The 26,134-nt window shown below is 38.4% G+C and overlaps 1 protein-coding gene across 1 annotated transcript in view; it reads right to left on the bottom strand.

Annotated features, from left to right (window-relative positions):
- The window catches only part of OPRM1 (opioid receptor mu 1), a 53,075-nt gene that overhangs the window by 16,904 nt on the left and 10,037 nt on the right, over positions 1–26,134 (bottom strand). Inside the window, exons 2-3 of the mRNA XM_079148672.1 lie at positions 5,385–5,737; positions 4,097–4,617 (exon numbers count right to left, since the gene is read on the bottom strand). Coding sequence (XP_079004798.1) covers positions 4,097–4,617; positions 5,385–5,737 — 874 coding nt within the window. The remainder of the gene's footprint in view (positions 1–4,096; positions 4,618–5,384; positions 5,738–26,134) is intronic.

A 26,134-nucleotide genomic window follows, 5' to 3' on the forward strand; every position in this document is an offset into this window, starting at 1 on the left:
TTGTACACAGTCATAAGTAGGTAAGAGAACATTATACTAAGGTTGAAGGTTTCACTAACTGCTTAAGTAATAATCCAACTGATGCAACAGAGTATTTCTTTTCCCATATAATATTAAATATTTTCGAAGATCACCTCTGTGCCAAGATAGGAAATGCATTGTAAGTATGGTTGGGCTAGAAACCAATTGGGGAAGGCCGGTGAGAGTGAGCAGTGTTTCAGGTCTGGGTCGGACCTGGATCGATCAGAGTAGATGGGGGAAGTGTTTTGAGGCACGCTGGAATTCAGTAGGCAGCAGCAGGCCGCTATGGTGCATGGGCAGAGAATTCAGTTGCACTGAGAGCAGATGGAAAATGAGTGTCTATGCCTGAATGTACCTAATAAAGATCAAGAAGCCATAAAGACAACAGGTTGAACCTAAATCAGGCAGGCTACAGCGGGGGCAGAAGCTAAGCCCTGGAATGAACAAACACCACATGAGACCATCTCTTCCTGTCCCCTGAACATTCAATAGGAAAAGACCTCTTTAGGGCATGAAATCAGCACTTGGTCTCATCAAAACGACTTGTTAAAAATAAATTTAGAAGACAAGCCCACAGGTCTCCAAGTTTTAGAAAAGTGTAACTTTTGATTAGAACACCAATGACTGAGCAGTAGAAAACAAAGAATTTCACTGTGAATATTTTCCTCTTCCTGCAGAGTTAGCCCGACACCATGCCAGAATGTGACACCATGCCTGAGGTTGTCAGTAGGTTGCACCAGAAAGAGGTCATTCCCATACACTCTGCATGCAAAACACCATGAACCCGCCCACCATTCATTCATTCAACAGATCTTTCTGGAGCACCTTTTAATGTGCCAGATGCTGTGCTAGGTCGATACTGGGGGCCCAAGAAGGATCTTGATAGATGTGGTCTTGTGTTACCCATCCCCTGAAGCATTTGTCTGCTGTGGATTGTTAGCAAAAGTGGCCACAAGTATCCACCCGTCCCCCAGCCACATCCCTTTGTGATGTCACTGCGGATCCTATCAGCCCCTGCCTTTGAATCTAGGTTGATGTGCTGACTTTACCTGACCTATTAAAAGCATGGAAGTGACTTCATGCCACTTCTGACTCTGGGTATCAGGAAGGTTTGTTCTCTTTTTACTCTCTCTCAGAGTCCTTGGCCACAGTGAGAACAAGACTGGGCTAACATGCTGGAGGATGGGAATCCATCTGGAGCTGGCCATGCCTTCTGAGGCCACCCCTAGATGGGTGACAGCCCACTGACACTGAAGTAAGCCCAGACAAGATGGAAGGGCAGTCCAGGCAAGCCTAGCCCAAATTGCTCATGCGGCACTACTGTAATCTAAACAGGTGGTTGCTTCAAGGTTGAAATGATTCGTTAGGCAGCAAAAACTGACAGAGATGCCCTTACCTATGAAAGTCTAACTCAAAGCTTATTTGGGGCATAGCATTTTCTCATACGGCTTATCAAATTACCTTCATAACTGCCACATCGCCACTTCACTTTGCGCTGTATGGACGTGGCCACAGTGTACAGTTGTCAGAATACAGACACCCTGGGAAGGTTTGATATTGGACCTCTGATCTGCAGAATATGAAGTGGACTAACATGCTTGAAACATGACATACGTAGTATAATGTCTTTCTTGGAGAAAATACAAACACAGAATGTAAACATTGATCACTATTGCAAAATTGTAGCATGCAACTGAAAAGTTAATGCAAATCCAACCAGCTTTGTTTCCCTGCATGACACAGCTCATGATGTCAAACAAACAGACACAAGATTCACAACAAAGACCAAACACCTGTTTATCGGATTCTGAGTGGGTACAACAAATCAAATAAATCCTCAAGACAAGGCCATGAAGTCTCTTACTTCTTCTTCAAATCTAATTATGTCAATGTATTACTGAAACTATTGCTATTGGCTTACGTATCATTCTAGTTGTCTGTGTGTAGCTGCCTTAATTCTAATGGTGACATATTAGTAGAGGTTAGTGAAAGGGATCTTTGATTTATCCTGATTTTCAAATACGTCAGGGTGTCTTCCTCTTTTCCGGCAGTCTCTCTTCTCTTTCCAGCTCTCCCAGCTGGGCATTTGGAAAATGGCCAATTCTGGGCTAATGTGTTTCTGCTGTTATCTGATAATGATGCTGCTTCACAGAGGCAGCAGTGAAGATAAGTTTTAATTGGGTGTATTTTTAAAGCAAACCTTTTGGTTACTTAAACAGAACTTCTCCAGTTAGCTTCCTTTCTCCTCTGTCTGACCATGCATGAGCCACATGAATAAGAAAAACTGGATTTGGAAGGGAGTCAAAGATAGCCTTAGACGGAGTGGTTTCCATGTGAAAAAGCCCAGTGAGGGTGACAGGCCTAAGGTACATTACCAAGCAGCCACACCTTAAAGGGCCTGGGAGAGGGGGAAGGTGTAGGCATTAAGGGAGAAAGAGCCAGTACTTTGTAGTGGCCATCATTTTGCCCCAACAAAATATGGTATGCTAATGCAATAATTTTAACCCTAGCTTAGGACCAATAGTCTTAAATGTCATTCCCATATCAGAGAAAATTTATTTAGATCCCAATCATTTTTAAGTGACTCATAAGATTTTGAGAACCACTGAAAAGGAGAATTGCTTAGTAAAAGGAGCAGGTTTAGAGGTCTTGACATGGAAAAATGAGAGGAAAGAAGCAGAGTGGAAAACCATTTCTTTCTGGCTTTTATTTCTGAGATGGAATTAAAATGAGACATGATAAGTTAATAATTTCATTCTGACTGGAGTGGTTTTGCCATCATTACGGCTTGCTCTCCAGGGTGCCAGTTCTTGGGCTCATTTTAGCACTTTTCATCTCAGGGTATGAAGATCAGTGTCCCTTGAGCAGATCCTTCTGGCCCACATTACATAGGTCCTGGGGTCAACTAGGAAGGACAAACCTGGGCTGGACTGCGTAGCAGCAGTGGGGACCCAAGGGGTGGAGTGAAGAGACAGTGAGAAGAGGAGTGGAGTCTTAAGGTAGCCAAGGTCTCCTTTGGCTCCTCCGAGACATTTATTCTTATTAATTTTTATGGAATGACTGTCCCCACAATGCCTGCCCCTCCAATCTAGGAACATTATCCAAAGTTCTGAACCAGACATTTTCTTCACTGGAAGTTTTGAATTTGAGTTCTGGGTTATAACGTTATACGTGCTGTGAGTTTTGGAAGCTGGGGTGATCTGGATAGGATTTTTGAAACATTTATTTATTTAAATGAATGTTAATGTCTTAATTATGTATTTGATTGACTTCTTAGGTCAGAGGTCAAACTTTGCAAAGCAGTGACTTAACAAGGTGATACTGTCTTGGAGCCAGCTTTTTCTCTTTCCTCCTTGTTGATTTCTTGTGTGATTACAATACTGAGTGTAAATTTTGAATCTTCTGTGTCAAAACCATCTTGTACTCTCCTGGGCCTAGGAATACATCTCCAAAACACAATCACTCTTTCTAATGTAATTCCCAACTGGTTTGATGACTATTACATTATTAACTGAATTCAAACAATTAGAAGTATGTTTGATATTTGCTCTAGAATTCAGATAACATCTACAAACAAGAGTGGGAGCTGGCCATTTTTTTTTTTTTTTTTTTTTGCTGGCCATTTTCTCTTTTGCTGTGACACTGCTTTTCTGGAATATCTTGTGTCCCTGGCCACACGGACAAGTCTCTTTACCCATGAAGCAGAGTAGAACAGGCTTTTGAGAAGCAACAGGGATGTTGGAAGGATCTTTGAAATATAGAATATTTCCAGATCAGGATCACTTCCACAATATGCTAAAATCATTAATTTTGCATAGAAGCAAAGGCCAGGAAAATAGGAATTTTTGGCAGCTTATTGGTTTTACGGTTGGTATATCTCTAAGCCTAAATGAGCATAAAAAAACACATAGAGCACATTCTATCACAAAGCTCCTCTCTGCACCATGATCACCTTGTGATCCTCTCCTCCCTCCATTCTCCCCCTGGTTACTGATCTCCTAAAGCACTGCCATCTTGGATCAGTACCAAGTGCTAGAATTTTTATATCACCCCCTTGTAACCAGGAAGTGCATACCTGATGGTTAGTCCTATCCACCGTATTGGCTGTGGACGGGTGGTCTCTAGTGTTCTGACGAATTCGAGTGGAGTTTTGTTGCTCGATGGTGGAGGACGTTGGGATACAGAATTCTCTGAAGCATCGTTTGAAGTTTTCATCCAGAAATGCATAAAGGACTGGGTTCAGGCAGCTGTTTGTGTAACCCAGAGCAATGCAGAAGTGCCAGGACACTGTCTGGAACGTGGTTTCTGGGATTGTAATCAAGGCTTTGACGATGACGTAAATGTGGATGGGAGTCCAGCAGACGATGAACACAGCCACCACCACCAGCACCATCCTGGTGATGCGCCGCAGGTTCCTGTCCTTTTCTTTGGAGCCTGAGAGCATGCGGACACTCTTGAGGCGCAAGATCATTAGTCCATAGCACACGGTGATGATGAGGACGGGCATGATGAAGGCGAAGATGAAAACACAGATCTTCAGCAGGTTCTCCCAGTACCAGGTTGGGTGAGAGAACGTTAGGGTACAGTCTATGGAACCTGGAAGAAGAAGAGTTTAAGAAAAACCTAGCACAACATTGAATTCTATCATCACATTTTAATACTGCCATTTTACAGCCCTGGAGCCCTGGGAGCTGGGTTGAGACTATCACTATACAAGCCAGCAAGGATAGATCGAAAGCAATTGGGTGAGAAATTCAACTCTGTTGATTTTCAGGGAAAGTTACTTTTGATTTCTCTTTCTAAATTTCCCATTTTGCTGTCTACTTCGGGCATATTGCACATTCATTCAGTGAATGATTTTGTACCTCTCACCAGGAACTAGACACTCTGTGGGATTTGTATGTATGTAGAAATATGAGCATTGTCCATAGTTTGTAGGAGCTTCCAGCTAATAGATATTTCACTCCACTTTGAAGAAGGTAGGCATTAATCTGCTGTTTGGTCTAAAAAGACAATTTTTTTCACGGAGGCAGTCACCTGAAATTCTAAAGCAAGCTTCAATGGAATACTTTTGGGGTTCACACTCTAATTACTTTTGAGAGAGCTAGGTTCATATTTACTCACCATTTTGATAAAGGAAGCACAGAAAAATCAGGAACAAAGAGAGTATATTCTCTTTAAAATGTTTAGTAGGTTTAGCATTTCAGGGAAGACTTCCCTACTCAAAGGCATTTTTGTTAGAAAGAATAATTAAAATTACAATTGGATGAAGCTATTGGACCACATCAATTCTGCTTGGCCCCTACCACTACCAATATATCAAACTATTAGCCTTCCACCCTCAGGCCTGCAATGCCACTTACCCTGCCTGTATTTTGTTGTTGCCATGAACATTACAGGCAGACCAATGGCAGAAGAGAGAATCCAGTTGCAGACATTGACAATCTTGGCATTTCGGGGAGTGCGGAAATCCAGGGCTTTGACCGGGTGACAGACTGCAACGTAGCGGTCCACACTCATGGTGCAGAGGGTGAATATGCTAGTGAACATGTTATAGTAATCTATGGAGATCACAATCTTGCAAAGGATGGTGCCAAAAGGCCATGTTCCCATTAGGTAATTGACACTCTGGAAGGGCAGGGTACTGGTGGCCAGGGCATCTGCCAGAGCAAGGTTGAAAATGTAGATATTGGTGGCAGTCTTCATTTTGGTGTATCTAAGAGATGAAAGGAAAATAGTGATAGTCAGTAAAGATGCTGGCCTGAAATACCAGTGAGCTTCCAACAAGAAGATTGCACGGAATAATGGAGAACATTTGAGATTACAGATATGGTATGTAGTTGCATGAAACCTATCTGCAAATGGACCCAACTCAGAGGATAGAGAATTGAAAGAACTAAAGAGAAACCCATGCTTGAAGCCAAGTCTTCCTTGGACTTTTTATTTACATGATACACTGTGTTCATTTAAACTTCAGCTGGTGCTTACTGTTCTTTAAGTCACCTGCAGTTAAAAATCTAACTTATTCAACCCAAGATGGCAGATGATTGGTGGAAATAAAATGATAGACCCATTGATTTAGGGTCTTAATTCTGTGTTCCAGGAAAGCGTTTTGGTTTCAGTGAACACCAGGAACTCAAATTATACGAACCTCCTATGTTCCAAAAGGTTGGAATTAGTTCTTAACCTCTTAAGACGGAGATCCTGGAGCTACACTATAGTATATGGATGGAAAGTTGCCTTGCCATCTGAGAGGGCTTATTTTCAGATTTTATTTTGTAAGTTGCTTTAGAAGTTTTATTTCCTTAAAGGATTTTAATGGGCAAAGGTAGGGAAAGCCATTTAACTTGATGAGATAAATCAAAGTGATTTCAGTGAGGACTATAAATATGGTAAATCTAAAAAGATAATTTAGACAAGATCCTTCAAGACACACAAGTAAACCAAAACCAAAATTAAATCTGATTTTAAGCTTTTAAAGTAACTGAGATTTCTTGAAATTTAAGATGTTTAAACATTTTTTATGTTGTTTATAAACAGATGGCTCTTCCCCAAAGCAAAAATAAATAAGTAAGATTAATAATCCTTGCTAGATTTACTACTGATTATAGAGTTGTATGATCCAAAGGCACACTCAGCTGCATTATTGACCACAATTGATTTGTGTACATTCTATTGAGAAGCCTTTACATTTCACATCTGATCTTCAATAAGATGTTTTATGTTAAATAATTGGGCTCTTTAAGGTCATTTTTCTGACTCATCATACTTTCAACCTCCTCTTCTGGTTTATCTGAGTAAGAGGTTGTCACAATCTATGCTCATTTCAATTAAAAAAAAATCACTTCCTCTCTGGAATGAGGTATTTGTGAAACCAAATTAGGTTAGGGCCCATGATGAAAGGAAAAGTGAGTTAGTGCATATGTTAATCAGCTTAATTCAGACATTCTATAGTACATATATATTTTCAATTTCATATTGTATATGATATATACATATATATATATATATATAAAATTTTACCTGTTCATTAAAAATAAAATACTACAAGTGAATATCTATTGAGAATATTTCAGTGGGCATTTTAGAAGAAACAATGCTGTTTGATTATTCTCAAGTTATCCATAGAGCTTTTCTCTAAAGACAGTTAGCATTCTGTTCCCAATTACACATGCTCTGACTCTCAGCAACATATGAAAGAAGGCTCAGCTATTTTCTAAATACATGAAAGAAACTTATACAAGACTGAAGGTTTAGGAATACCAATTGCTGTCAGCCCACACCCGAAGACTTTAATATGAGAAGATAGTCTAATTGGACAAGGGGTAACAGATTTCAGCAAACATAGGCTTTTTGCTCTGATGTGGTGGTAGGAATGTTTTCCCAGGGAAGTTAAATGCATGATTGAGACCCACTAGAAACCATTCTGGGAGTATACGAACCAGAGTCAGCAAGCGGGCCAAGGATTATCTTTATGTTTAGTTTATTTGAGTGGATCTGAGTAGAACCCCTGGAGATTTCCATCCTTTGTGCTCACTCCTTTTTGCTGTGCCATAAATGTGTGGAGTGGTAAAGTGAACTGGGAGGTGTGGCATGACCCTAGAAACTATAATTCTACTCGCAGGGCCTTCCTGACATTGTTCCCATATACCCCTGCATTGGGTCTTCTAAGCACTGACTCAAGCTACTTTTTTTTCTATTTACCTCATTGAAATTTTCATAATAGATATTTATATAGATTTATTTTGGATGATTAGCTTTTTTTGTTCTACAAACCCCAAGTTAATGACCAAATAATTAATTTTTTTTTCTGATACCGGGGATTGAATTCAGGGGCACTGAGCCATATCCCCAGCCTTATTTTGTATTTTATTTAGAGACAGGGTCTCATTGAGTTGCTTACTGCCTTGCTATTGCTGAGGCTGGCTTTGAACTCATGATCCTCCTGAATCAGTCTCCTGGCCTCTGGGATTACAGCTACTGTGCCTGGCTCCAAATAATATATTTTATAAAAAACAAAAACAAAAAACAAAAACCAAAAAACAAAACCTGTGTTCTTCTAAGGACCTTCAGTGTTTGATCCATTACAGTGATTGTAGAGTCCAGGTACCATGTTGGGGAAGAGGCATCGTGAAGTCTGTTTTATTGGTAGCTCACTCGTCTTCTATGTGGCATATAAATCCTTTACTTGGAGATGTCCATCCTTTTTATGTACTTAGAAAATCATTCCTATCTATTATTACATCCATTCTTCAAAACTATTCTTACTTAGAAAAATTCATTGATTTTGACCAACTAGTGCTGAATGAAATTCCACTGAATAAATTATGTGGGTTCACCAATGGACATTTCATTTTGTTTTTTTTTTTTTTTTTTTTTTTTTTTTGAGCTAATTCTCTGAATTGTGATGAACTTATCTCAGTTCAACAATAAAACTAACAAAGGGAGTCTCAAAGAGGGAGAATATAATTGAGAACCCAGCTTGTTGCTTTTATACTACGTTATGCCCTTCATATTGCTCAACTACATTTCAGCCTGCTGGGATGTCCAAGACTGTCTCCTTATGCTTTTTCTGCCCTTTCACATTTTACCTAATTGAGTGAAGAAGAAAGATATTCCATTTAGTAAGGTTTCAATGAGTCTCTTTTATATATATTCAGCATTATACTTAGGAAATATTTTGCCATGACATTAATGTCCACTTACCCTTTTATAAAAACCCATACTTTTAATGGATAAAACACTCACTAGAGTATCATTTTTAGTTCTTAAGATTTTGGGGAAATCCATTGAAATGAAGTGCTTGCCTACATTTTAGGTTACTATATCCTAATGAATGTGATTAAATGAGTACCTGATTTCATCATATTACACTCAGGTGTTTGTGTGTGTGTGTGTGTATTGGGGGTATTTCAAAATAATAAACCCCAAAGCAACTAGTGATTATACTCTCATTTTCTATTAATACAGAAGGAGACCATATATTAGTTTATATTTTCTGTTGTATTCTCACTAGCTCAGTGAAGTAGCATAGAGAGAATTTCTCAGTTTGCTGTAAAATGTTCTGAAACATTTCATTTCATTTATATTTATTTCAAAGCCATGCCACGTGTTCACTGAGCATGTTTCCGAGGAGCTGACACCAGCAAAGATCCACGCTGGAGTAGAGGCTTCACATACCTGAGTCATGCAGAAAGAAAGTGCTTAGTGCTTGCTAGTTTGCCTCAAAAGAGAAGAAAGTTGCCAGTTTGCCTCAGAAGAGAAGAAACTAGAGGCTTCCAGAAAACAAGACACAGGAACCACCTTGCAGAGGTCAACTAGCTGTCCTCTGTGTGTCACCAGAGTGGATGACTGATAGAGTCTTTTTAGTTGAGTGTTGCTCTTTTTATCCACAACCTTTTCAACTTTTTGTTCTCTCCCTACCTTCTCTACTTTCTTCCCTCCATGTCTTTCTTTGACAAGTCATGAGAAAATTATCTTTCAGACAGAACATGGGAAAGTTCTGCTTTTTTGGAGCAATGATGAGCTTTATACATAGAAAATGTATAATGAACAAATGATCACCTTTTCATTTTTGCACTTTTTATCAGGAAAAATCTGCAAAATTTGTCTCCTCCAAATAATTGTGTAGAATCCAATGGTGCACATTGCTTTCATATTAACTCTCCTGCTAATTTCATCACAATTCTCTTTTGGTTTCTCTATGCCTCTTTTCTTCATTTCTCCTATTTTACTGTATGCAGTTTTTGACACCCTCTTTCTGGAACTGGAAGCTGAGTGGAGGCTGGGGAAGGCACATGCCCACTCTTCAGGACATAGGCAGGAAGTTTAGAAAAAGCTCTGTCCATTACAGCCCACAGGCTCCATGTTCTTGGAAGAGCCTATTTCCTGTTTTATTTACTTTCTGAAAATTTTACATCAGAACATAACTAGCGCTTGCCTCATTTGAAGTTTATATGAATAATCGTGTTTTGCTACTTTGATTTCTGTGTTCTGTGATATATATTTTAGAAAGACATTACTATTATATTCTCTGACGGATATAATTGTAAGTGGATGAAATGTTCTTATTTGTGACTTTAGTCTTTTGTTTGTAAATATATAGATTATTATTTTTTTGGGTTAAGTGACTTTGAAAATAGCATCAGAGCATTCATTTCTGGAGCTAGAGCTTTTTGGCTCATGGATAACCATATTTTGCTTTTGTTCTAAAGACCCATCTTTTAGAACTTAGATATGGCTTTCAAAATTAGAACTTCTAAGAGAAAAAGAAATATATTTTAGGATATGAAAGTTTTACACATAAGAAATAATGAAGGCTATATTATCAGCAACTTCAAATAGTGGTATCTTCCTGAATATCTCTTTAATATTTCAGGAACAATAAAGAATATGCTATTTTTAAGACATATGGTAAAACAATACCACCAATATTGATAGTTTTTTTTTTTTAAAAAAATACCAACACTAATATCAAAAAATTTTTGTAGCAGATTTTGAAGCTCAAATGTATGCTGTAGATGATATGATACATTTTAAAGTACATAGACTGTCCACAAAACTTCCTTCTCAACTTGATACAACAAACACAAGGCTTCAGATATACTTTTGGTGAAGACATTGTGCCAACATCCTGTCCTGATGACCATGTTTTGGTGGTAATGTAAGCAATCTATATAAGTAAAATACAAATAGCAATGTAAATAAAACCTCAAAACAAATAAAAACAAAGGAAAATTATCCATTCACCGCAAAATCCAGGACAATAAGTATATCAGCAAATAAATGCTTGTTGACTGGAACTGATTAAAGAAATTAAAAAATATACTATTGTGTTAAGGCTAACACAGATTCTTCTTAGGGAATCAGCAACTTTTGAAGTAAAAAGAAAAATGGAATATTCCTTTTTACCTTGACAAACCAGTCAAATTAAAAAAAATAAAGAAGAAGAAAGCAACTCTGGTAATGGAAGATCATGGGATGATAAGAGAGAGGATCCAAGCAACCTGCCAGACCTCTTGTCTAATCACTGTATTTTGTGGTGAAAGAACCGAGGCATAGAAAACTCCAACTATTTGTATCTCCCCTCTGCACCCCCCATTTCTCTAGACTCCATCTAAAGCTGAAACATGCCTTCTATACTGTATTGTGAGTCATGCATATTTCCGGAAGTGCTTTGCCCATAATGTTGCAAATAGTTTCTCCCAGCAGAACTGAGCCCACTGTCTAGCTAAACCAAGGCCAGAGCACAAAGGGCTTTTGTCTTCTTCCTATAGATGGCTGTGCTGCAAGCATTCTGGACATCCTTCTCAGTATAAACCATGGCACAGTGGGAGAACTTTGAAGGAGAAAGTACAACCTCAGCTACTTAGTGAGGCCCTAAGCAACTCAGTGAGACTCTCTAATACAATACAAACAGGGGCTGGGGATGTGGCTCAGCAGTTAAGGGCCCCTGAGTTCAATACCTAGTACCAAAACAAACAAACAAACAAAAAACTTAAGGAGAAAGTATGTAAAGGAGAGAGGAGGGCCAGGTAAAGGAACAGAGAAAGCCAGAAAATTTAACAAGAAACCCAAAGCTGGGATCAAGGAAGCCAAAGAGAGAAGAGTCTCATGAAGTCCATGGTTGTCGAATTTGCTGACTGTTGCAGAGATATTCTGTCACACGAGGCTAGAAATAGGTCCCTGGGCTTTAGCAAAATGCACACCATTAATGACCTTGACAAGTTCTATGGCATGGTGGGGTCGGATGATAAGTAGTTAAGTGTCAGCAAGTAAATGCGAAGTGAGCACCTGGAAGAGAACTCTGGAGTCATTTTGACCTCAAGAGGGACAGAGAGGAGTGTGATTTCCAGAGACAAATCTAAAGCATGAGTTGATAGAGATGTATTTATGCCATTGAATAATGATGCTGTAATGGAAAATTGATGAGCCAGGGGAAGCTGAGTGCTGTCCTTGAGTCAAAGAGATGGGATTCAAGGCAAAGGTGTTTGAGTCATTGTTGATCATTCCTGGCAACAAGACTAGAAGTATGGGTCCAGAAAGCACGTCTTTGCTTGCCCGCATATATTATACATATATATTTAGTGAAAGCCTTCTCTTGACCTTATTGTCTATTTTGTGATTTCCATGTCTGTTCTTTTTCCTTTTTTTCAGCAAAGCTTCCAGGAAGAATCCATACTCACTGTGGTGGCCCTCTTGTGTGGGCACACAAGAAACATTGGTCAAATGAGTAAATGAAGACGCTCCCTGGAGCGTCAATGACAGGAGGTGATAAAGCAAAGAAGGCGGGGGTGTTAGAAGGGAGGATGGGAAAATGAATTGAGAAGCATTCGTTTGGCAGTAGTAAGGGTTCATCTGAGGTCTGCAGTTTACAAAGCTAGTGGTAAGGATGGCGCAGTGGCTGTTGTGAGCAGGTATCTGAACAGGGTCTGCAAAGGGAGAGGTGCTGGACCCAAGGGGTGATTCTCAAGGGGGGGATCTTGAGGTTACAGGTGATGACAAGTGCTAGGGTGTGACTGCAAAGTTGGTCCAAAATTTCGCTAGGATAAAATATCCGGGGTGAGCTAATTCAAGTATAGCTTTTTCGTGAGGTCTCTTGATACTTTCTGTGAGTCATCTCTCTGCACCGTCCTCTAATGCCTGCTGTTTGACTATTGCCACTGCTGCTGCTTTGTTCTTCTTTCTTCTCTTCTTCTTCCTCCTTCTGCTTCTCTTCCTTCCATTAATCACCTCTCCATGTTTGTTATATATTCATGGTATCTCTGTAACACACATCGTTCTTGAGAAACAAGTATTACCTCATTTTTTTCTCTTTAAAATTCAATCATCAAGTTTAATTTTAATTAAGTACAAGCTTCAAATAAAACTAAAGACCCCTTTTAGCCCCAAGTCCAAAATCATGTGGATCTTTTCCTCCAAACACACACACACACACACACACACACACACACACACACACACACTCTCTTTGTGACTCTGGTTTGTTACATTGCATTTGTAATAATTATAAACATATGTACTTACAGAAAATAAATAGTGCTGCATGGTTAATTTTTTTGAACTCAGATATGACCATACTTTATATATCAGTTTTTGAGTCCAATTTTTTTAGTTAGCAATATAATTTTGTGGGATTTCCATTTCAATAGTCACAGATTTAATTATTATTTTTTCAGTAGCTGTGTAGTATGCCTCAGTTTATGTGATCTTTCTGCTGATTGGCATTTATGATGTTCATATTTTCAACATTTTTAACCATGCTGGAGTGGATGTTGCTATGTCTGTTCTCAGGTGCTGAGGGCAAGTCTTTCTCTGGGCTGTCCTTAGGAGACCATAGGGGATGCTCTTTTCCTGATAAGACAGGGCCACCTAAATCATCCAGCACATGGTGGTATTTCCACCTGTGGTCCTGGCTTGTGACAGGTGGGTTAGTGTATTTCATTGTGGGATTAGAATTGGGAAGCCATTGGCATACATGACCAAGCCACACCCACCAGAAATAAATGTATCAATAGTAAATCTGATATTTCTGCTCCATCAACTAATTCATTTTATCATCTCTTAATTGGTTCAAACACTAGCAGTGTAAACAGGTGTAACCTTCAATAGTGCCCTTTAAACCTCCGCAGCATCCAGTAAGAATTCATCATTTTTTATTAATTAATGCATGAATATCATTGATACATTATATTCCTTCAAAATAATTTCTAAGGTATTTTGGACTTTGAAGGGCTAAGAATGGAGTCTTCTGTTTGTTCTTAATAAACTGTCTTAAAAGTGAAAGATTATATTGACTTAAATAAGCATTTAGTTTGAATAGTGAACAAAGGCAAATCCTGTGTTATTAATGAACTTGAGAATATATTTCAACCTTTTGTGTGCTTACACTTGAATGTGCTGTGCAATGTGGGTAACAGTTGCAGTAGTGTAATCTGCTTTGTCACGTGGTCTGTAAGCATCCTCTGTACCGCGGAACTCCGTTCAGCCTGCACTCTCCTACCTGCAGCGTCACTATGCCTGAGTGCCAAGATGGTTCTCCCGACCCTGACACTTGCATTTATCTCGCTCTTGAATTATCACATAGTTTAAAAAGATCCTTCTCCTGTAGGAAAAATCACACCTTCCCATCCCATGTCATTTTACCACTCTGACATGGATCCTTATTTTTATCCCTTCTCTATTGCCGGAGGAGAATTTGAGAAGACATACAATGGTAGTGAGGTTGAGTAATAGAAAAAGAAAACTTAGTTGCTAACAGTCAGGCTGTGTTGTTCCTTCGTGGAGCAAAATTCCACAGAATATACAGAGGATTCTCCATGACCGTGACGTGATGAGATAGAAACAAGTCGACTTTATGAGCTTTACCTGCAACAGAGAAGCCACCCACAACCATAAAATACTGAACATCTCCCCCACCTCATTAACAAGAAGCGACCCTTACTTCTTACTAAAGGACAACGTCAATCCTGTTCTCTTAATTAGACCTAGATAAAAAGTTATTGATATCCATTCATCAAGTTACCCTTGTTTGGGACAACCCCCATCTAGGTAGAACTCTGCTTCCTCAAATTCTGTTCCAGATCACCAACATAACCTAAAATCCTGTGGTTCTCTCTCTTCCTTTCTGCAATGGGCTCAGTAAGCCTAATTTTTTTCTTGACTATGGACACATTCCTGTTGGGTTTTGCCTGGTGAGTGTCAATGGTAGAGTGTACTTGGAGAAAACAATGAGGATCAGGAGGTACCAGCATCAGTAGGCCAGCAAAATTAGCAACTGGAGAGAAGCATTCGGAATTCTCTAGTGATGTCCACAAACATGTACAGGCCACTGAGGAGGCATGACAGGTCCGGAAGCTGCTGTTCCATTGGCATCTTGGTACACAGACCCTCCCAAGGTCTTTCTGTAGTGGACATGGGGAGTTATAAAGGCTAGTGTTGTGTGCTTCTTCACTTTTTTTCATAACTGCTCCCCTCTTTCAGAGCTGACGACTCTGTATGGAGCTGGTTGCTGGGTACAGAATACGCGCCAGGTGAACCCTTCCCGGATGATGTACTCCATCCTGTCAAATGTTAGCCAATGGGCTTTAGCTCTAGAAGTCATCAAAATGAAAACCTGCTTGTACATTCATGATAAACAGATTATATTTATAGGGGGAAGTTTCAATACCTTTTAGGGATATTTTACATTTTCCAGTGACTGTCCAATGGTCCCTTAAACAAAATATTAAATGTTAGGAGATTAAAGAAGAAAAACCTACATTTTAAGGTGAAATCTTTGCCTGAGTCATACTGTGTACTCTGAGATCAAGACCAACCCCATTAAAGTGTAATGAACCCGCAGACAGGGAGTAATAAAAACTACACTGATTTTATTAATTTCTTCTAATTTGGCTTCTTAATCAAGTTAGGAATAAAACATTCTGGCATAGTCTGACAGGAAGAACATTAGGTTTGAAATGAGAATACATAGGTGTGAACACTGTCGGTGACCTTAGCCAAGTGGCTGAGCCTCTATTCCCCTAACAAAGAGGTGATTGTATTACCACTAAAATTGTCACTAGAACAAACTAGATGATAATGGAGACGGATGCTGCTTTTTGAGCATTGTAATCACAGGTAACATTTGTTGACTGCTTACTTTGCTAGGCATTGCTCTAAGGAGCTGACTTAAATTTTCCTTCCTAATTTCTGATACAAACTAAGAGATGCATATTATCACTTCTTTTGTGGATGAATAAGCCAAGATTCGTGGAGGCTAAATGACTTGCTCAGGACAAATGGCGGCAAGGAATCTGAACAGATGGCTGAGTAGGAAGCACCAAGAATCTGTCCCCCCCCCCACCTAGATAACAATTGCACTGGCATAATCTGTCTTATGTAAATATTTTGGAACTTTGGAGCATATCGAAAGCTTGCAACTTCCAGAGGAACATTTGGGCAGTTAACTGTAGTTAATACTGGCCCATTGCAACTCTTAGCTGGCTATCAGCTTCCTGGCTCTCACCAGTAGCCTGGTGGTAGGCATGAGATGAAGGGACCAACTTGCACATATCTTGTGAGCGTCAGGCTGGGCAATAAGAACCTGTCCACCGAATATCATAGTCTATGTTGTGATGATTGATAGCTGCTCCTGATCACAGAGGCACAGACACAGGGACAGGCAACTATCCTTGTACCCTCTGACTACAAATGTTGCAAATTCCTCCTCTTATAGCTGAAGCAACTTGTAGGGCATTTAAATGGCCAAAGCATTCTCCCTCAACTTTAGTTTCACTTTTACTTCCCCTTTGGGAACCATATATTAAGGATGAGGACATTCACATGCAACTGTGTGTACAGGGAAAATAAGGCAGTTATTTTGTATACCCAGGGAAAGGTGCAGGCTCAGAAAAGCCTGAACAGACTTTAAGTTTATAGTTCAGACTGCTCCTTATAGAGATGACCTATAAGAAGATGATTTGTTTGCCGATGATACCATCTAGCATGTAGAAACCCCCAAAGACTCCACAAAAAGATGCTGTTAGTGCTGATGATTCAGCCAAATAGTGGCCTAAAAGGTTACCATGAGAAAATCAGCTGAATTTCTGCACTGCTCTAACAATGAACAAGCAGAAAATAAAATTAGTAGAGCAATCCCATTTACAAAAGTATCAAAATGAATAAAACTGGAAAATTAACCAAGAACGTGGAAGACTTATATGATGAAAACTACAAAACTTCTCTGAAGGACACAAATAAATGGAAAGACACCTCATGTTTATGGATTGGAGAAGTAATATTGTAAGATGTCAATACTACTCAAACTAATCTACAGAATCCCCCTGAGCAGTGGCACATGCCTATAATCCCAGTGGCTCAGGAGGCTGAGGCAGGAGGATCCCTAGTTCAAAGCCAGCCTCAGCAACAGTAAGGTGCTAAGCAACTCAGTGAGAACCTGTCTCTAAATAGAATACAAAACAGGGCTGGGGATGTGGCTCAGTGGTTGAGTACTCCTGAGTTTGATCTCTGGTACCTCCCTCCAAAAATAATTAATCTACAGAATCAGTGGAATCCTTATCCAAATCTCAATGAAGTTTTTGCAGAAATGGACAAACTCATCAAAAAATTACACGGAATCTTAAGAAACTGGCAAAGAATCTTGAGGCACCCAGGATAGACAAAATGATCTTGAAAAAGAACAAATCCAGTGGCTGCCTGCTTTCTGTTTTCAAGTTTATTCAGAGCTAAAACAGTGTGGAGTCAAAATGAGGACAGGTGTACAGATAAATGGAATAGAATAGAATCATGAAAATAAGCCCTCGGGTGTCTGTCCACATGATTCTCAACAAGAGTGATAATACTTTTCAATGGGGAAAGGACAGTCTTTTTCAACAATTAGTTCTAGGAAAAGTAGATATTTACATTAAAAAAAAGAGAGTGGAATCCTTACTTAACATGGTGTGTAGAAATTAACTCAAGGTGTATTAGAGACCTAAATATTAGACCCAGATGAAGGAATTCTTTAGAAGAATTCACAGGGAAAGCTTCACGACATTGGAACTGACACATAATCCTTGGCGACAAAAGCAAAAATAAACAAGAAGTGGGCTTTTAAAAGTTAAAAGTCCTGTGCATCAAGGAAATTTCAAAGTTGTAAAAACACGACTTGCAGATTGGAGAAAGTACATGCAAATCACATATTTGATAATGACTTAATATCCAGAGCGTGGAAAACCCCACAAAACTCAGTGACACAAAACACCATTTTAAAATGGACAAAGGATTTGAATAGATTTTTCTTCAAAGAAGAAATAAGAATGACCAATAAATACACTCACTATCACTAGACATTAGGGAAACGAAAATCAAAACAACAATAAAACACCATCTCATAACTATTAAGCAGAAAAACAAGTGTTGCTGAGGACGTGGAGAAAGTGGAGTCCTTCTGCACTGCTGGTGGTCATTGGAAAAGTTCCTCCGACAATTAAAAACAGAATTGCCATAAGGTCCAGCCATTGTTTTTTTGGGGGTAGGTACAAACAAATTGAAAGGAGAGGCACCATGGAATATATACACACCCATGTTTATGGCAGCATTATTCGTAACTACTGGCTCATGGAAGTCACCAGAGTCCCAGGCTGGACGAGTGGATGAGTAAAATGTGGAATAGATGCGTAGGATAATGTCATTTGCCCTTAAAAGGGCATTCTGACAGATGAATTCTGACAGAAAAGATGAATCTTGAGGATGATACACTGAAATGAAATAAGTCTATGATTAAAAGGTAATAGGCTGATTCCACTGATAGGAGGCACACAGGTGAGCCAAAATCATCACTCCATAAAGTAAAATGCCGATTGCCAGGGACTGTTGGGAAAATGGGAATTACTGTTTGATGGGCACAGAGTTTCAGTTGTGGAAGATGAAATGAGTTCTGGAGGAGGTGCTGGTCATGGCTGTACAGTGATGCAAACACACTTGAGGCCGATAAGTACTACCATTAAAATGTGTAGAGTGGCAAACTCATACAGTAAAATATGATGTGCATATTTTACTCCAATAACAGACGTATTTGTGTGAAAAGAAAAGATGACAATATCAGAAGCCAAGTTTAAATCCACATCTGTCATAAGGTTTTGCTCTTCACCACTACATTGAACTTGCTGCAATATATGTACTATGAGACCTGAGCTCCATGGTAATTGATCAGTTCTACAAAATACAGTAATGTTTACAGACTTCTTTCCTTACATTTGTACAAATTTATGTCGCCCCCCCCAAACCACAGCAGTAGCTAAGACAACTGAATAATTCCTATTTTGAAACAAAGATAACTGAGGTATAGAACAATTTTCAAAAGCGAGAATGTTTAACATTACAAATTGAAATACATGGGTGTTTGCAAGGAAAATATTTGGATAATCAAGATCTATTTGTGGTTGTGTGTGTGTGTGTCCTGAAGTTATGGCCATGTATAGCATTTAATAATAACATATTACAATAATTTTATATCAGGATAAATAACCAGAGGAGTTGAAATTGAAATAAAAATGTACTCATTGCTGCTAAGTTTCACAAGGGAGATTTAATTAAGATCCATAAAGACTTAACTTCTAATTCCTTTTGCAGAAATGGTTGAGAATTACCTTCTTATCCTTTTTTTTTTTTGTGTATGTGCCATGGAACCTGTTGATACATAAATATGTTGGCGTTTATGAATGCTTTCAATAGGAGCTTTCTGAAATCTTTCAGGTCCAATCAAAGGAAAAATAAAAGTAATGCAATTAGTCCCTGCAGATCTTGATTTATTCATAATTTTGTACTGATGAGGACTGTTTTCCATCCAAAAATTATACAATCCTTTATAACTGAACTCTCCTGCTGACCTGGGATTTTTCTAGGAAACAGAAACAACTTAATTGAGATTTTATTCTAAGTACTTTTAAACAGAGAGTTTTTTGGAAGGTATTTTCCTTCCCCTGTGGAGAATTCAATAGCATTTGTTAGGAGAAAATGTGATTCATGTATAAACCAGTAATTTGGCAAAGTAAATAGGTCCCATTAGTTTTTAAAGACTGAAATTTTAGTCTTATCATGCAATAAGGGTTATTAAATCAATATAGAGCTGTCTTCCAAGTTGGAATGGACTCATGGCACTAACAAAGTTTTCAGTCACAAATTAAAGTATGTAACTGTTTTTAATGAGAAAACTTCAAAGGTGACCTAGCTTTATATTTTCTGAAAAAGCAGTCCAATGCAACATTTTATGTCCTTTTAGCATCAACTATTATTTTTGAAATTCCCCTTTTATTTATTTTCATGTAATTGTGCTCTTTTCCTCATTATATAATTGCACATTCATTTTTGAAAATCTGAAAAATACTGATCTATACAGAATAAAATATAAATCACTGTTAACAGGAACGAACTCTGAGAACAGCTTGGTATACTTAATATCTGGGTTTTGTGACTGAAGTTATAAACTTCTCAACTTCTCCTAGACAAAGATAAAAATTTTACTGAACTTTATGTACAAAATAAAACATCTTAAGTATTATGGGCATACTTTGAATTTTCATAAAATACATGTTTTCATAATTACTTTCGTTCCCCATGAAATCTTCAGCACCAAGTCAGTATATTTATCTAAACACCTTTTTACTTTTAGGTTTAGTGGGCACTGGCTCTCAAATGAGACACGTTTCTGCTCTTGGAGGGAACTTCAGTTTGTTGAAAGATCAGAACCAGGTTATTTCAAAGCTGTATTTAGATATTATTCCAAATTGGGGGAAGATATGCAAAGGCTGAGCATATCTACATTTAGGTGACAGAAATGTTGCAATTATTAAAAATTGTTCTCATAACGTGGAGAAGGCTCAGAAATAAACTGTTTGCTTCTTGGGGTCACATGCCTGACCCAGTATGTCAATTTTGTCTGTGAGGAGGACAGGAAGCAGGGGCAACCCCAATAAGCCCATTTATTGTTGTTTTCCAGAAACAAATATAAATCTAGTTTCTCTGATTAACTTGCCATTGTTTGTTTACCAGAAAAAAACTAAACCTCTGCTAAATATGTTTGAATGCATACATTTTAATACCCATTTTTCAGACTATAAAATTTTAGTAGGTTCTACTGCCTGCATTTTCTGCTCTGTGAAGGAAGGCTTCTTTTTCTTATTTGCAACTTTGCATGTTTAGACGTTTGTGAAATGGTTGGTGCACAGCAGAGGCTAGAAATTTCCTCCGTCACCTCGGGTGGCCTCCTGTGTGATCTATCTCTCAGATGAATCTGGATTCTGTAGCCACACATTATACTGTGACTTCTCTCTTCCCATTTCCGGGGAAGAATCCCTTTTCTATTATCCCTCTTTTATGTCCCCATCTTCCTTCTCCTGGCAAGGCATAAATACACTGATTTTTACAGGGGGAAAAATTCACAACTAAGAACTCTTTCCTCAATATTTGTCAGTTTTCAGTCTATATACTGATGCAATAAAGCAGAATTCCATTTACTGAAAATTTCCCCAGATACCACATTTTCTCCAGTCTGCCTCTGAGCCATGGAATGTGGAATGAGCTGGAATAGTCTATGGGAGAAGAATGAGCCTGGGATTTGAAAGGTTATGGTTTCACACATTTCCCAAGTGACTCTGTCTGCCATTTGAGAAGCAAAAAAAAGAGTCATAGGTAAGAGCCAGGAGTGAGAAGGGAGGATTCCTAGTACTTTGGTGTCTGTTTATGCTCTGGAGTGGCACAGACATGCCTGGTTACTTTCTCTTGGAAACAATTCCAGCCAAATTGCCCCAGCCTGTCCATCTGGTGTTCGGCTCACCACAAAGACAAGAGCGTGGAATGGAAAATCTTTCATCAAATTTAGTTGGGTGGATACTTGAGCAAAATCCTTGAGTGAAGTTTTCCTTTTCTTCCAGACTGAATCTTTGATTCCTACAGATTCACTTTTTGTCAGTCACCATTATCTTGTCATCGTCCTCTCAGGAAAAATGCAGTCTCTGTCCTCACAGAGCTTACTTCTCTAAAATGGAAATTTCCGGTTTCTAAGAAATCTAGAAATGGATCACTGATGTGAAAAGAAATATAAAATGTCAGAGTGCTTGGCTGAATAATGGACTCAGAAAGCCCAACTAGCTCTTCAACCCTCGGCACCCAGCCCAGAATGGTTGGTGGCTGCCTCCCGACCAGTTTATTGATATGAATTATTAGCATCCACCGTCACAGCCCAAGAAACGATGCGGTTTGGGGTAGTTACGATTATGAGAGTATCTTTAGATCACACTGAGCTTTTGTAATTAGAAGCTGCACAAATAATTAATGGATTCTATTTTTCAAGGCAGAAAGGCAGACTCAATTAGAGACCTAGATCTAGTTAGCCCAAGACAAAGGGTCGATTAAAAATGTCATAGCCTAATATGAAGAAAAAAATCCAGATTTAGACTTGTAAGGACACAGATTTCCAATTTCCTTCATTCTTATTTCTGTGACGCAGTCTGTCACTAAAGGAAAAGTCATAAATGGATTGCCAGTTAGGGAACGTTGTGGGGAGTAAGACAGAGACACTATAGATAATATACGTGTCAGCCCTGCAAATGAATTCTCAATAATTGGCTTGAAAATCTTCCCTGTAGGCAATCGATTTTAAGTTTTTTTTCTCTATTTCTATAATTTTTGTTAGTGAATTAGAGTTATACATAATAGTGGGATTCATTTTGATATTCATAAATGCATATAACAGTTTTCTTCATTTTAAATTCTAGGACTTCCTCTTTCCCTCCTCTTCTCCCTCCCCAGGTTCCCTTCTATATTCTATTGATCTTTCTTTCTTGTTATTTTATTTTTTATTGTTGCATTGCCATTTTATATAAAATTGAAATAAATTGTGGTGTACTCATACATGCAGTTTTGAATAACCTTCTTCACTGTCATATCAACCTTGATTTGAATATTCGTTCCATCAGTTATTAGCCAGACAGATATGGGCTTACTATCTAAATTTTCTGAATCCCATTTTCACCATCTGTAAAAGTTGGAAAATATTAGTAGTTTCATTGAATCATCGTTAGAAGGGTGAAACATTTTAAAACAGTAGTGTGTTTAAGGATCATTAGTGTGGAGTCCGACATGTGGTACCTCCCCCCAAATGATGCTGCTGCTGCTGATGGGTTTTAATTTAATAATGCAGACGCATTCTCTAAGGCAGGTTTCTAGGGACCACATGTTCGGTTTTTCTCATGTTCATTTGCCTCCAGCATATGGGCCCCTAACTCTATTTACTGAAGGTTACTTTTATTTTAGTCATAGTAATACTGTCACCATATGTTGCTCATGTGTGCTAAGGAGAACTGGGGCAACCGGACCTACAATCGTTCTGAAAACACAACTGTTTTCAAAGGACTTCTTTGACCAATTGTGTTTCAGAAATTATTTCCATGATTTCTTCTATTTCAACTAGAATGCTAACCAACATAACTTGCTTTGAGTATAAACTTCAAATCACTGAGTGAATTAAACATGGCAGCTACACCAAAGCATATTAGAGTTAGAATAATTCCTGATTTGGCCTATCTTTAGGCAAGAATATATTTTAAAGATGCTTAAAATAAGGATATGTATTCATTCATATGCTATTATTTGGAGTTTCTAAGTTGCTGAGAAAATAATACTCTTTTGTGGAAATGCTCATTGGCATGATTTGTGTTTATAGTATTCTTTGTGGCATTGACGGTGTCTCTTGAAGTATGATACATTTATTTACATGCAGGCTCTTTCTCCTTTGTTAAGAACAGCAATTCTTTTTAAAAGATGGCATTGATTTTTCCTTTAACATTTATATTCTAAGTTTCACAAAACTGATAAAATAATTTTAAAAACAGAGTTTTCAAGTCTGTCTTCCAGATTGATCTTTTCTCCTGCCTGTGTTTGTGGGGCAGGGTATAAGTAGGCTGGCCATTGTTCTAACAGTGACATGCTAATTAATGAATGTCTTAAAAGATTAAATCTTGAGATTTGTTTTTTATGAATTCCATGTATCCAGTACTCTCTATTATTCTATTGAAATACCCTTATTATTTGTAAAATGTTTACAATTTCTTCTTTGAGAAGAATTCTTACAAATTATGGTTGATAATGCCCTCTTTCATTCTTCTACAAAAATTAACCAACACCTTTTCCACTAATTTTTCTCTGTCTTGTCTCTGATACATAAATAATACCTTTAACAAAATTTGGAAAATAGAATAAAGATTTGAATGAGGAATGATCCCATCGTTGGGCTTGGTTATGCAGGAAGATGAACTACAAATTGCTCTCAACAATCTTGAGAACAGGGATTTTCTGATACTGTGGTTGGAAGAACCTAATGTTCCCACAAGGATATCGTCCTATCTCTGACATCTATTATCTGGTGACAAGGCTTAACCATCTTCTCCACTAGACTGAACATTTGGAAGAGGAAGGACCACGTCTAGTGTGCTCACCACTGTATCTGGAGCACATAAGAAAGTGCTTAACAAATATAGCAAACATGTTCCATCTTCTTTAGCATTTGTCTGGTTAACAACTTTTTCCCCTAACTATACTCACAAAAATTTAATGAGAATCAAATTACTCAAGATAATGAAAAATTTAAAGTCCTATGAAATTTTAAGCAGTTATCTTTAGGCCTGAGTTATATACTTTGTTTATTTTACAAAGAAGTTAATTAAAACTTCTTTCTGTTATCAGAAGGAAAGACTATTCCGAGGATCTCAATTAGTGCTGCCTGCTTTTAATGGGACCACTAATTTTAGTGGACTTAGATCACAAACATTGTAAGAAGCAAGCTCATGTTTAATTTATTCAACGCCTGTGGTTTTCTTTCCAGAGCTGATGGGGGCTGAGTAAGTATGAAATTATACTGTCGATAATAATTTTCCTTGTTCTTCTTGGCAGCACAATCGGGTTCTGGTGTTTGGGTTGTATTGTTGGCAACATTTTTCAATTAACATTTCATCCTCCCCCACAAAAATCTCAACTTCTCACTGGCCCTGAACCCAGTGTTTCAGAGGGAAAATGTTCAGAGTCAAAGAAGGCCTCCCTTCTATTGATCTCCTGTTTGCCACGGCTTCTGTACTTGGAAGAGACTTAGTTCGCAGAGGGCGCTGGAAGCCTCAGGGGTGTTTTTCTCCCCGACACTCTGCATTTGCTTTATTTATAGAGCTCACTGCTCTGATTTTGGAAGTTGGCAGACATTGCTTTGCAAGCCTGGAAAAATTCATTATGAAGGTCTTAGGAATAGACAGACATGCGGACTCTGTGGGTCGTCACCCATTTTTTGACCAGCTTTACTTTGATTAGAGAATCAGACTCTACACAGGTCAGGATGACTCGTCATGGGCTGGAATTTCAAATGCCTAAATTTCCAAAGCCAGAGTTCAGAGAATGCTGTTTTTGTAAATGACTTCTTCTGACTCAATGGAACAGCGCTGCTGGGGGAATAGGAGTTTCATCCCACGCTTTCAGCACTTAGATTCTGCTGTAGACTCCCTGACTGCAACACCCATTTGAAAGCAAAAGATTTAAGTCATGAAAATAGCAGTTTTATCTGAAAACAATTGGTTTGCATCTCTTTTCCTCTGAATTTATTAAGAATTATCAATAGGGGATCAAAGAAGTGGCAGTTATTTATCCTTAGAATTTCTTCATGTCATCGTGGTCAGCAACAGAATGGTTTTGAATGGCCCAGCACCTTAGGACAGCATTGGTGGAAATGAAGGACGACAAACAGTGACCACCCCCCATGCAATGCCTTGCTTTGTCACAGTAGAAATTGTGATCCTAAAAATTAAGCCATAATTAAATATAATGGATAATAATCCTGACCTAAGGGAAGGCAGATGCCCTGGGTGTGTTAACATGCTGAAAATGGAGTTTGAATCCAGTGGGAGAGAAAAGGAACTAGGAGCAAATCACAAAATTCTTCGCCTTTCCACAACACTTCTGAGTGACCGCCAATTTTTACACATCTTGTCTATTTTGGACTGAAAACCTTGTAAGATTGAACATGGTTATAATTCCTTCAGGAAGGTTAACTAATAGTTTGTATGGGGTGACTATTATAACTAACTAGTAATGGGCAGAGATTCAAACATGCCTTTGCATTCCAAGTTTAGTACCTCATCCACTCCACTTTGCCTACTCTGAAGAGAGCTGGTAAGTCAAATTTAGGAATACATGTCCAACATCTTGACCTTTAGCTTTTCTGGAAGGTAATTTAATTTACTACTTGTGCTATAAACAACTTCTTAAAGTTTAGAGAAGTGAAACATATTGTCAGATCTTTTGAATCTCCTTAACAGGACTCTTCTTTTTTTCATCTAAAAAATGGATAGGGTGGACCCTACCCTGTGCTTTTTTTTTTTTTTTTGGGATATTGGTTGCATGTTAGAACCACTGGGGAAATTTTATACCTATCTATGCCCAGGAGCTATTCCCACAGATTCTGATTTAATTAGCCTATGTAGACTTCCTTAGTTTTTAAGTTTCCAAGGTGATGCTAATGTACAACCAGGAGTGAGACCAGTCACTGTTCCCACAGATCTGGGAAGGCTCTTCTTCTATGTGTCTAAGAATCTTG

This window comes from Sciurus vulgaris, assembly GCF_902686455.1.
Source record: "Sciurus vulgaris genome assembly, chromosome: 7".
Classification (NCBI taxonomy): domain Eukaryota; kingdom Metazoa; phylum Chordata; class Mammalia; order Rodentia; family Sciuridae; genus Sciurus; species Sciurus vulgaris.